This window comes from Trematomus bernacchii, unplaced genomic scaffold (assembly GCF_902827165.1).
Source record: "Trematomus bernacchii unplaced genomic scaffold, fTreBer1.1, whole genome shotgun sequence".
In the NCBI taxonomy this organism is placed as follows: Eukaryota; Metazoa; Chordata; class Actinopteri; order Perciformes; family Nototheniidae; genus Trematomus; species Trematomus bernacchii.
In genome coordinates, this window is record NW_022987689.1 from 9,920,107 (window position 1) to 9,934,256 (window position 14,150).

The 14,150-nt window shown below is 38.7% G+C and overlaps 1 protein-coding gene across 6 annotated transcripts in view; it reads left to right on the forward strand.

Annotated features, from left to right (window-relative positions):
• The window catches only part of astn1 (astrotactin 1), a 395,124-nt gene that overhangs the window by 80,038 nt on the left and 300,936 nt on the right, over window positions 1-14,150 (forward strand). For 4 of the 6 annotated variants that reach the window (XM_034138228.1, XM_034138230.1, XM_034138231.1 and 1 more), the window contains exons 3-5: window positions 1,060-1,316; window positions 1,948-2,090; window positions 4,643-4,792. In XM_034138228.1, the coding sequence (XP_033994119.1) occupies window positions 1,060-1,316; window positions 1,948-2,090; window positions 4,643-4,792 (550 nt within the window). The remainder of the gene's footprint in view (window positions 1-1,059; window positions 1,317-1,947; window positions 2,091-4,642; window positions 4,793-14,150) is intronic. The other 2 variants (XM_034138233.1, XM_034138229.1) reach the window with 1 other exon arrangement.

A 14,150-nucleotide genomic window follows, 5' to 3' on the forward strand; every position in this document is an offset into this window, starting at 1 on the left:
CCTTTTTCGGACCACTTATTTATTTATTTTGGTGACGATCCGACCTCCATGCTGCTACTCTGGTTCAAACTGCATCCACCAAACAATATGATTTATCTCGACCTCCCCAAAATACCCAAAATAACCAAAATCTGACACGGTGTGAGATGTCTTTTTTAGCTGTTCTGTCGTCATTTCCTGCAATCTTCTTCATGCAGTCAGTCAAAATGAATGAATTAATGGGCGTTTCTTTGACTATTTATAGGCTAATATGGGCGTTATGTGAAGCCCGCAAAAGCTGCGCCGCATTTAGAGTTGATTGTGATTTATAAAGGAAAACGGGCGTAGGATGTGCCGTACACAAGTCCTGCGCCGGTACGCAAGTCCTGCGCCGGTACGCAGTCTTTTATGAATCGGAAAATGTCTGTGCGTATTTATTTGCTTTGTCCTACGTAAGCAACCTTCCCACGCCAATCCTACGCAAGGCTTTATAAATGAGGCCCCAGGTCTTTTACATGGATTAAACAGTTAAGTTTACACCTGTTTCCAACTCTTGTGCTAAGCTAAGCTAATCAGCTGCTGGCTTTAGCTACACACAGTATTTGTCCCACAGACTTGAGCACGGTGTTGACCTTCCTATCTAACCTTTGGCAACAAAGTAAAGACATTAAATGAACAATGTTTCAAACTGCTCCATTGACCTCAGTACTTTCAATAGGGATATGCTTTATAACGGCCGACCCTTGCCTGTATCCCACATGGAAATGCAATTATTAAGAATCAGTCTGGATCAGTGTTCTGAACTTCACTGTACTTTGTTTCAAGGTGAAACAACCCTTCAGTAGCTGCTGTCATTTAAAAACACTGAAGGTTTTATTCACTAAACTGCATCTCTAACCTTTTTTTTCTCTTAAATGTGCCGTTGGCATTACAGCTTTGACTTTGATCCATATTCGACTTGGCAAGATTCTCTGGATCTGTTCTCCCCTTTGACTCTCTTTTCTTTCTCTGCTCTTTTCCCCTCTCTTTTCTCCCCTTTTGTTTCTGTCTCTGCTCCAAATGTCACCCTGCTCCCCTCAGGGCGGGATGATCGCCCTTCTGCTGTCCATCCTGTGCCTCGTCCTGATCCTCTACACCCGCCGGCGCTGGTGCAAGCGCCGCCGCATCCCCCAGCCCCAGAAGAGTGCCAGTGCTGAGGCGGCTAATGAGATCCACTACATCCCCTCGGTGCTGATGGGGGGCCAGGCCCGCGAGAGCCTGAGGAACTCCCGGGGTCAGGGGCCCAACTCCAGCGGTACCCTCAGCATCCGGGAGACTCCGATTTTGGATGGGTACAAGTAGGGATCGGTGGAAGGGGGGGGACATATTCCGAAACGGTTACACTCTAAAAATAAGCATCTGCAGTAGCTGTAAATAGACAGAGTGTGTTGTGGATAGGTTTTTCATTCCACATATTACACTGGCAAAAAGAGTTTGGAACTGTTTTAAATTCACTACTTAAGGCTAGCTGATATAATTGAACCAGCACACTTTTAATTGCAGTAGTATGCATTGAGTTTAGATTATTCATATTATAAAACAACCTATTATAAGTACATCCTGTCACACTTTGAAATCTTTATGGCTTCACCAAGCTGTTAGGCGCTTGTGATGCCTTAGTTAGTTGAGTCGAAATAATTTAGCTTAAGTTGTGAAATACCAATTATGTGCAATACATATGCATATATATATATATGCCGTTAATAGCTGTGCAATATATACCTGGCTGCTATATCTTCAAAACTGTTACAGGATGTGTATTTTGTAAAGTGTGTCATTTTTTTTGTATCTTTAATATCTTTTGATGCATGCTTCTTAGTTAATATGAAGCTGTCTTTGGCTCTTGTTTTGCTATAACATGCAAACTTCCCCTCTGTTGGACGCATAGAGGTATTCTGATTCCGATTGTGATCCCTTCCTCCTCACCAGGTACGAGTATGACATTACCGACCTGCGTCACCATCTGCAGCGGGAGTGTATGAATGGCGGCGAGGAGTTTGCCAGCCAAGTCACCCGTACCCTGGACTCCCTCCAAGGCTGTAATGACAAGAATAATATGGACCTCACACCTGGTAGGTTAACTGAAGCCATAACAGACAGGTTAAAAAACAACAAACTCATTTAAAGCACCACTTATCAACACCTTTCATATTAACAATACATCAAGTAGGCTAGATGTTCTGTGGAAGGGGTCGCTTGTAGTGACAAACTCACAGAAGCAGCTGTTTTTTAATTAAAACAAAACTCACTCTAATCAACCCACTTACAAATGGTCTGCAAAGGCTACATTCCAAAAGTTCCCACACACTCCCCCCCTGCCTGTCAGCCTCAATTGGAATAATACGTTTACTTTAACATAATGACATCACTATGTAGCACTCACCCTTCTATTGGCTATTGCTCCAACACATTATATGTGACAGGCTAAGGGGCGGGACATCTCTAAGCAGTTGAACAATCACAACAGAGCCGGCCAGCTAACCAATCAGATTAGACTGGGCTCTGGTTTCAGACAGAGGGTGAAAAGAGGTGCTGCAGCACAGGTAGTGTACAAAATACATATATGAAACTGAAAATTAGCATAACATGTCCACTTTAACTTTTAGGTGGTTAAAGCATGTTAGATATATATATTTCAGTTGGATTTGTATCATTTTCAACAAGAGAAGTTCAAGGAGTATAAGCTTAATCAATTTTTTCTACCAATACATAACATACCCCTGCATTCTGTTTTTCTTTTATATAAACAATATTTGATATTCAAAACATTTTTTTATAGTGACGAGTGTCTCATAATATCAATATATTATTTTAAAAGTAGATTAAGAGGATATGGCAATCGTGTACTGTCTACGCACAACTTGTGAGCACTCCAATTTCCTTACTGAACATGCAGAGGTTTTATTATTGAGAAATGCAGACAAAACTATTGCTGAATAATGTTTTGTCAGCATAACATTTAAAGTTGTTTAATTCATGTACGAGGTTGGGATACAAGGTGCTTTTTCTTTTGCCAATAAATCTGTATATTCATATTTGTAATACTTCCGCGTTTATGCTGGGAAAGCTTTCACTTGTCTTATTGATGGCGTTATTATTTTCTCTTTTTTTTTTTTTTATAAAATGTAATAAAACTAATGACAGTTTGACAAAATGTTCTAGTACTAAAGGTGACATACTGTATGATTATGTCAATGGTAGTCCAAGCATCTACCAATATAATTACATTCACACAGTTGCAACATGCAGATAATACGTGTGAAACAAAAAAGTAATTGGAAGTTTAATTAAATACCATAATAGGTTATTTTCTCACATAGGTGGGACATAATCTAAATGAATGCATGCAAATTGATATAGTGGCATTTGACTTTCACAAACATAAAGTCTTCAAACGACAAGGTAAAGCGCTTTGTTATTTCTAAAAGTGTCAGCAGATGGAAATGAAGCACTTGTTTAGCAGTTTCTATAATCCGTTTTGGAACATTAGTAGTGTGACCGATACACCAGATGTAAATATCAAACTGCAGGCATTCTTTCAAAAGAGTTTATTTATCCCACTTGAAATAATCAAAGGGCTTACGTGCGTGCCAATAAATAATTTTAGTAGATCTATTTTTCATAATTAGTGGACGTTGGATTTGAGCACCATTACCATGAGAATTACTAGATGAAGGAAAGCAGGTTTGATGAAGGTAAACCCTCTGAATTTCAATTAGCAGCACGCTCAAATTCATCAACACATCTGTTATGGTGATGGCGCTCCCACATGGTGTTCTTATACAATCTGAACAGCTCGACCCCAGAGGTGATGGAGGAATCCTGTGCATTATGCATTTAGGATGGTTAAGGTGTTGAACCAGAGAATATGAAAACGCAGACTGCAGGCAATGCATAGAATATTGAAGAAAATAAACAACTGCAGAGTTTGGACAAAGATTTCTGTAAATACTTTTTGGCTGCCATGACCTTTTGTCTTATAAATATTGATATAGTCTCATCACTCATTTGTCAGGCCTGTTGGCACCCTTTAAAATATATATTCCTTAAACATAGTATAGGATACATTTCTAACTTATATGTATAACCTTTTGTCCAAAATGTATTTATGTTAAGGAAAATTCTTCAACACGTATTAAATCAATATAGTTTAAGTTTATAATGTTTTGGTTTTATAAGGTTGGGTTATTTGGATTTGTATTCTTAAAACCTCTGGTCATCCAGTTCATAAAGAAACATAAGTTTTGAAAATATTTGAGTCCACCAAAGTATAATATAATATATAAAAATGTTTTTATTGTTTCCCATGACTACCTTCTTCACATTTGACAAAATAGATGATTTGACCCTCTAAGACTTAAATATATGTGTATATTCCCTTAATGACTATTCTTTTCATGCAACCTTTTGTCATTCTTAGTTTTAGCTGTTTAACTTTTCCCCCAGTAAACAACATGCTTAATATATATCTTTACTATCATCAGTTCTCGCTACACTGTGGTTTTAAATCCTTGAACATCCAGCCAGAACATGTTATTTCCATGTGCCAACTATCTCATTTCAGCGAGAAAGCTTTTAGTTTGTGGCTCTCCCTTGTTTGTAATAATATCCCACTTCTCTACAGTGAGCGACAACACCAAGCTGGCCCTAATGAACAAATACAAGGACAACATCATCGCCACGAGTCCCATCGACAGCAATCACCAGCAGAACACGCTGCTCCCACACAACACCTCCACCAGCCAACGCAAGCGGCTCTCCAGCAATACCCGAGGTGAGTCACTCTCTCCAATAGATCTACCCCTTTCACAGAGAATAGGACACAAAACATCTCCATTTCTCCATGAGTCTTCCTGGAACCAGCAGCACAGAAGGCGTTGTATTTTTATATCCAGTGTAGATGTTGTGGCTGTCTGCTGAAAGCTTGTGCACTTGATTTAGTTTTACCTCTATTTCTATTATTTAGTGATCAGTTTTCATTATGAAAAACATGCAAACTCCATTTCAACAACAATACAACATTTGATTTTAGAGTTTTGAAGGGTTAGAGCCTTGGATTTCTGAGCTACTGTAGACAAAATGGCTGTGCAAAACACGGGACCTGCTCTCTTTGTAGATATGAAGGACTGATTCTAAACTAACTGAAACACGCCTTTTAATTTCAGGTCATTATATAGCTAATGAAAACATCGTTATGAAATATTCTGATAATAGATCCCCTAAAATACTACACATCGGCCGTTTAACACTGTAGCTAATGTGCTAATGACAATAAAGCCTTGAAACTTGAGTTATGTTGAAGGTCACCTATTATGCAACATCCACTTTTTCATGTTTTTTATACATATTAAGCCAAACTGAAATCTGACTTCTAACATTTTGTGTGAGAAAACTAAATATTTTTTTGAAAGAGAATAAAACTGTTTCTGATCTGAGAGAGTACAAGCTAGTTAGCCTGCTTGCTAACACAGGACACCACTGATTTAGTAGATAATATCTTATAGATTTCATTTTAATTCATTAGCAGATAGATGTTCTTTCATTGGTCGGATTTACTTATTGCAACGTTTGACCATGTTCTCAAACCTATAGCAACTGGTAATACTGTATACCTTAGTACATTATTTAAATTATGGGACATATTTATATTCAGTTTCACAGTGTACAGACAAGAGTACTGAATTCACAGAGGAGCTTTGGTTACAAGGTTAGACCAATAATTCAAAACCGACCATTAGTATGTTTTGAATTGAAAATATATAAAGAATATATTTTAGTGCATAGCAACACGGAAGGAGAAAAGGAGGATACCCTCATGTTTAATTCATTGTTATAGGTTTTTTATAGGACTAGAATCACTGGAAATCTACTGAAAAACATGGCACGCTCAAAAAGGATTTTTTTGCCAGTGTGAAAATATTTCAACAAAAATGAGGCATGAAGTGAAGGTATTAGGTGTTCAACCTCAGCAGCGTTGTGATCGATGCCCAACTGCACATATCTTTTATCTACAAATGTTTATCTGTCACAGATCCATAGCAGGAGAGAAATCACGGTGAGTCACTGAATGCCACCATGCAGGTTTAATCATTGACAGCATCATGAATGCCCTTTGGAAAACTCCCAAGGACCCAGAGACATTTTCAACTTATTGTACAAAGTTATTTATTAAACAGATAAACAATAAAAGTATTTCACGATACATCTTTGCAGGACACCAAGGATAAACCTAGTGTTATAATCAGGGGTGCACATAACTTTCTTAGTGAGTTACTCAAATGAGTACCAGGAGACAATGTTTGGTACTCAGGGCTGCCCACGCAAGGTTATGTGTTCAGCCCCTCTGTTTCGCGAACGTCGACAGGGGGGGTGTGGCTGGGGGTGTGGTATTGAACGTCGACGGGAGGGGTGGGGGTGGGCGCTAATGGAGCACTCGCGTGGAACTCGCGCCAGAAGTTGTGGCACAATTCCGTTGTACACACCGACGTTAACAGCAGCCCCGTCTGTGCGCACGGCGACTGGCTCTGTCGTCCAGTGATCGAAGCGCCTTCTGGAAAATGCTTCACAAGTCCGCCGGTACGCAAATGCGCTTAGTGAGACAAGTGACGGTACGCATTTCAGATGTGTGCCGCGCATGCGTACCTGCGTACCAGTTATGTGCACCCCTGGTTATAATCCATGTTATCCTGAATGAAAAATCCCCTTGAACAATGATGTCAACTGAAATTAAAAGTGTGATTGTTGTGTAAATGGGATTCATCAACATATACATCTGTGTCTTTTTGCTCACATAAATCAAACCAAATGTCTTTCCATAATCCATTCCATAATGATTGATATCAATCCAAAGTTATTTTTGTTTTTGATTTGCACTCACCACTGATCATTACAAAGTCTCTCCTCATGTTCACCTTTCCCTTACCAAGCTGTGATAGAGTAGGAGTTGTTCTATAAATCAGAACATTAAAGAAATACAGGAAAGAACAGTTTGTGAAGCAGGATACATTATCCCATTATGATAAACAAGAGAAAAAGGCAGCGACATTTTCAAAATGTCATTTTGGAAATGTTCCGCTGACCTCAGACCATAATTCACTTTCCCCACACTTGGCAGCACAGACACTTTATTCTCAGGCCAATTAAAAACAATTGGGTGGTGTTAGTCACTGAAGAGAATCTCCAGAAATAAATGTTGTCTTTCACAAAAGTACCTTGTGGACAGTAATTCAGACTGTCAGGAAGTGAAGCTGAACACAGCAGCGCAAGTTAGGGATTCATCTGTGTGTCATAGCTGCCTGCATTAATTTGTTCGATGAAACATCCATTTTAATTACATTTCACTGATGACTGTGGGAAACCTAACATGACTCTTGAGACGTTCTGGTTTCTTTATATAGACAAAACACATTCCTTTCTGTCTCCTCTCTGACCGTGACTGTTTTATTGCACACCTACATCCAACATTACGTTTCAGCTGTGAAATCATAGAAACAGAGAGGAGAAAAACAACATTCAGGCAGGCCGTTTTGTCAATAAAAGAGGGTGAAAACACAGAGTGGAGGTCCAAAACATCCAATGTGCACCTGCACTATTCACAGCTCCAAAAGGTCTTGGAATTTGAAGCAAAAAACTTCACTGCCCAGAAAACCTTAACTAGGTTTTTTAGTGAAATGCAAACAACACAGTGATGTTTACCTTGCCAACTGGGAGGCGTGTGATGCAGTGGGTTGTGCGTTGGTGTTCGGAACAGGGGGTCATAGGTTCAAACCCCACTGCAGTCAGCATGTTGTTGTGTCCCTGGGCAAGACAAATTGCTCCTGTGGGGATTGCCCACAGTATTGAGTATGTAAGTCGCTTTGGATAAAAGCGTCTAACAAGTGACATGTAATGTAATGTAAAGTCCTGCTAACATTGGTGGATCACCACTGGATATATATTCAAACTATAGCCTAATTGCTACCCAGCATTTAAAAAGGGCAACATATTTGTTTGTATGGGACATACATTCAGTTTTAGCACCAATGCCAACACGTTGATGTGACTTGATGACCAAGATACATCAAAGAACAGTTTGTCAAGCAAAGGCAGGCTAGCTAGCAGGTTTGTTAGTGCGGAAAGCTATGAACGACTAATGCAAGTTTCTTTTCGGCTGTTAACAGATTATTATTCCTTTTCAATCAGGAGAGACACTGGTGGTGGTGGAGCATGAAGGGATAGTTGGAGGTCAGTCTGAAGAGGAGTGGTTTAGCTTGACCCTGGATTTGGAGGGACATGAGGTGAAAGGGGTGGAGGAGGGCTGCGTTGAGTCACCTGAAATGACTGCTGTCAGGAGGGGAGAGAGCAGATTTAAAGGTTTAGCAATGCACTAGGCTTGTGGGAATAGAGGCGAAGTGACGCCCCCGATCACTGATTGAGAGGAGAGAGTAGTAAGATGGGAAAATGTGAATGAATGAGTAAAGACTGTCTTCCTGGTTGAACTTCTGCTAAGCTTAATTTGTCTGGTACACTTTTGAAGACTGGCCATTGAAGTACGTAATCAAGGGGTCTGGTCACATTGGGTATAGGTATTCAATGATCTTTGTAGGACATGTGTTAAAAATGCCAAATATCCTGTCTTTTACAGTACCCCAGTAAGTTGAAAGTGAGCCACTTGGTTCTTGTTGTCTTCGATGACATGTCCTACTCTTGCGAGAAGGACATGTCAGAGTCTTGTTTTATCTCTGTCTCTTTCTTTGACTGCATCTTGGAGAGTTCAGACACACCCTTGGTCTGCTTTATTCTTTCTAAGCTAGCAAACCCAATACTACACCTCCATGGATAACAGGAACTGGTTTCCTCCTTATTCATGTATTTTGACTGCAAGAATGCACAAAACCGAACTAGACAGTTACAGAAGAGAACAACATGTATTTATAATTATTGTAATAGTTATATCTGTTTCTGTATGAGCTTGGTATATGACAGTAAAAAGATTTCCTTCCTAATAAACACACTTGGATGCACTCACCACTTGAAAATGTCAGTGCTTCCAGCTACATGTTAGTATTCTCTGAACCCAGCTGCATAAGAATGAGGCTGCCTAAGCGTGCAATTAGATCCGCTCCATGCAGTTTTGAGTAGCTGTTGTTGGTGTTTCCAGTCAACAATTTTGTCATAAAATATGCACAGGCAGAGCTATTGTGTTCCTCAGCGGACAACTTCTGAGGAGGAGGCAAATAAGATAATGACTATTTCCTTTTTTGCCTCTCTTCACTCCATATGTCAGCACATTTAATGGACTCTAGTGTAACTTCTAAAGCAACTGAAAGTACCAAAGATGCCAAATGGCAGAAAGCAATGGCAAAAGGAGTGAAGATTTAAGCCTCAAGCATGCAGGCCCAGTCAGTATTTCATGATTATTATTTCTGAGCAGGTGTACAATGTATCCCTAATTAGATGTGGACCATGATAATGATGTATATTAGTAGATAAAGTTAATGTATTGTTTGAGTTATTGTCCTTCTGCATACATGACAAAGGTTACTTTAAGCTCCATAGGGACAGGATTTATTTCTCTGGGCTAGGTAGGGTGATTTTAACATGCTCTATGCTGGTCAGTGATTTTTAATATGTGGGTAATAATTCAGCCCTACGCCAGTGACAATTACAGCTGCAATTACAACCATTGTTATATGAACTCACTGATCCTGTCCATATTTTAGTTGATTTCTTTGCATGTGAAAAGCTGCCTTTTTTTTGTTGTGGCATATGAGGGATGTAAGCATTCTGACACCAACATATGGGCCTATTTGGGAAACAAGAAGAGGACAGAATAAATGAAAGCCATGAAGAGCAATGCACTGTAAACGCTCTGTTCTGTTGTAATGTCATTTGTCACAGTCTGGCACTGTCCATGATGCCCTCGGATTATAATTTTTTCGATCTGTTTTTCCTCTTGTATTCCTATACGGTGTTTCCCGCCTTTGCCCATCTACACACCTGCTCTCTATCAGCCTCGTTTGTTCATCCCAGCCAATCAGCTCCTTCCCTGCCCCCAGGATTCAGCCAATCTACACACCTGCTTTCTATCAGCCTTGTTAGTTCCTCCTAGCCAATCAGCTACTTCCCTGCTGCCAGAATTCTGCCAACACACCTGCTCTCTCAGCCTTGTCAGGTCTTTCAGCCAATCAGCATCTTTTCCATTCCCAGTGATTTTTCTCCTGTCTAATTATCTTTTTCCCCTCACCTGAGCTTCTCTTCACAGCTCTCCACCTGCACTTGATTCTTTTCGGATCAGTTCAGTCTTTGTTGGATCCTAGATTTTGTTCTGCACTGTTCAGTTTTGCCTTACTTGCACTGAACCTTGATATAAAGTTATTTCTCTAAGTTCATGTTGCCTGCGGTCTCCTGGGTTTTGGTCTACCAGGTTCACTATACATGACTTTTCACTGTTAATCTAAGAAGATTTGACTCAAATATACCTCCCACAGTATCTTTGCGTTATGTCTCTACTTCAGCACATCCCCTGCAACTCACTTGTGCCCCCTTGTAGAGATTTGTGGCTCTCTCTTTTGGGTTTTTCCTCTCTTAAAGGGGATCTATCATCCAAAATTCACTTTCTGATGTATTGTATTCATAAATATGTGTCAGGAAACTCACAAAGTGTCAGAAAACAAAACCCTCTCTCTTTTCCTCCCACATCTCTAAAAACGGGGGTACAACGGTCCAGATTTGCTGCGGACTTGATGTAATATCGGAAATGTGGGCTGGCTTTACACCCACGGCCCTATCAGAAACAATGCCCGACGTGTTTTGGATGTAATATGGTCTTTGTTTTTATATGCAAGCATCGCTAAAACTCAAAGCTAACCTGTACTGGAGAGAGTTTTTGCAAAAAAGCAGGACATTTAAAAAAAGGTACTCACCTTGTGATAAACCCGCAAGAGAAAAAGCATTTGAGCTCCATACTGTTTCAGAAATAATCATTGATGTGGGTTGGAACATGATATGGCATTTAATCACGGGATCATTTAGCTGTATCTGCTAAGGACCCCAAATCAGCGTTTCTCTTACAGGGCTTAAACAGAGGGATATGAGGGATGTTTAAAATGCATGATCTGTTTAGTATTTTGAGCAGAACACATCATAGACATGTTTTTTATATATTTTTTATATATCTGAGACCCATAATATATGCCTAGAAATAGCATAATAGGAGACCTTTAAAATCCATTTCCTGCATGTCAACAACACTGAGTTTAATTGCCAACAATCCCCCTCAAGTGTTAATCATGTCAGAAAATTGCGTGTTCAGCTTTACTTAATGCTGCACATGGGCTTGTTGTCCATCGACACTAGAATAGCAGCAAGTTTGGCTAAAAAGCTCACACTTATCAGCATAAAAGGCCTGCCTAGCAGATGATAAATATGTATTTTTTTTCAAGGTCAAGAAATGCAATTATTTACTTGGTTTTGCATAGGGTCAGCAAAATAGGTGGAAGATGAGGCTGCTAGCAAAAAAGCTCTGCGGTCTAACACAAAGATGGAATTGTGTGTTGTCTACCTTTTTTTGTGCTCTGTTGTTTAATAGGAAGTATTGTTTGATGGTAACTTTTGCGCTGAAGTCCCAGCTTGGAATGTCTTTAATGTAATGAGTGACAACTGTTGTTTTTCTGCTAACAAGTCAAAATGTAGTTTCTCCTAAGATAACATTGGGGGCTTGGTGTATTTTGTATATAGATTCAATTGAATGTCTGGATTTAAATTAAAAGCATGTAAAAGCTGACTTTTTTTCTATACTTTGTTTTATCAAATCAAATCAAGTTTTATTTAGCACATTTTTAAACGATTTTTGGTCGAGCCAAAGTGCTGTACATATAATAAAAATACCCTACAGTAAAGACACTTTACAGCAAATACAACAGCACAGTTTGTTCGGAATATCAGTATGAGAAAAACGACACCCTCTGTCCTTAGACCCTCACAAGGAAAAACTTCCGGAGAAAAAAAAAAAGAAAACCCACAGTTGACTTATCAAAGTCAATTGAATAATTAAGTTGTTACACTGACACACTATCAGGAGGATAATTTTACCTTTTTCTCTTGCGATTAAGGCAACAAGTAACATCTGTTGGTGATGCAGAAAACCATTCAAACTCATCTTTCAACTCGTACTCTCTCCTTTTGTGTATGTGATCATCCTCTCCTCTTTTCTTCATAACTATGTGTTGTTTGGTATTCAGCATACAAGTCTCTTCTTCTCACGTTTAATTGTTTCACAAGGGCAGCTATTATCTTGGGTTAAATATGTGTCACAGTGCCAGCTGTTAAGTAGAGAAGTTTTCTCTCAAAATATGTTCAGCTCTTTAGCTTGTAGAGCTAAGAAAATAGTTGTCTGTTGGCAAACTTACCACAGCCACGCTTTACTGGGAAAATTGGAATGTGTCAAAAATACCTACAGCTTCTAGTAAGTCACAGATACTTGATCGTGATGGTGTAAATGAAGCATTGTTTTATCTTTTGTATATACTGTCTTGTTTGAACACAGTTGTTTGATGCCTAGTAAGACAAAGAATGTTGGACTGCAATCTTTTCTTTTCACTGCCAAATCATTACCCTAAGCTCTATTTTTACTTTTAGTTTGATTATCTCACCACTCCATTAATCAGCACCTTTAAACCTTAGATTATAAACTTTAAAAGACTCAAACACATTCGACCAAAGTAATTTTCTGTTACATCTTCTTTGTAATAAGAAGATGATGATGATGTCATTTATATTTGTTATCATACCTAAAACAAACACATTTTAATGACAGATGAGATGCCCAATCATTATTTAACACCCTGTTCTCCAAAAGTGAACGTTAATTCAGAACAAAATCATTTAGTCTATCAGATTTATTGCATTTGGTCATATCAAATTGTCATTTGACCACATTTTATTCAATTGTATATATGGGCATTTACTACACAAGTAATTTTTTCTTCATTCCACATTGTTTGTAAATGTGGAAGACTGATTTGTATAACAGATATTTATTTGTATTTATGAACATTATTCATAGCTTTGATTTGATTAACATATTGAACTTTAAAAACATTAGATTATTTCTTATTTTTTATTGAGAGCCAGGAGAATAATGTAAGAACTAATTTGTATATGAATCACATTTAAGGTATAGCATTTGCTGCAATCTTAAATGAGTGGTGTTCAGTTACTGTTTGAACTAATTGCTTCTGCTTTGATTAATTTACATTTTGTTTAAACACATTCTGCGTTCTTAATTTATATTGCTGAACATAGTTGTATTTCTGTTACAAATTGCTTATTTTAATGCTATTGCTAATAGCATTGTTGATTTGGTGGGACATCCTTATGCAGTAGAGTCCTCTGTCATTACCCTCTCTCCCATTCTGCTTTAGCACCCTCCCAAATGTATAGAAATGTGGAGCCCTAGACATAATAACTTATTTTTGGTTTATAAGAAGTATTTGTGCATGCTGAGGTGCGGGTGAACGTCATGTAGTGAATACTTAAAGGGGCCTGTCTTGTTTTGATAGAAGCAGTGAGCGCAGCACCTTTTTGCCTCCGCTTCAACACTGCAGGAGGACGAATGCCTGCTGTGTGAAATTTAGTCTTAATTCCTCAGGAGGCACTTTTTATTCTCCTCTGAAAGCCAGGCAGAGACACAGCATTATATTTCAAGAGCCATTCCGGTGGACATGTTGAAGGCAAAGTTAGATGTTCGTACTCCGATAAGACTAAACGATATGTAAGCTGTACCTGTGAGTCCTGTGGTACCATGGTCAGCATTTAAATTATCATTAATTGCAAAATGTCTATATAGTGAAATCTTAATCGCTTTGTATTTATATTTATGCTTAATTTCTTCTTGACTTTTTGCTATACATGTTATTTCAGTAAATTCCAGTTTCTGATCTCTGATTGATTTAGATTGTCAGTGTCAGAAGCTTTTTTTGTCAATGTCAATGTCAGAAGCTTTTTTTTTTTACATCCTTTTTGTGCCACCAAAAACACTTTTTCTCCTGTACATCACACTACATGCTGTTTTGCTCTAAAACCACTTTAAAGGTCCCATGTCATGCTTTTCTGGTTATTACCCGCCCCCTTGTGTGTTATGAAGGTTTTTA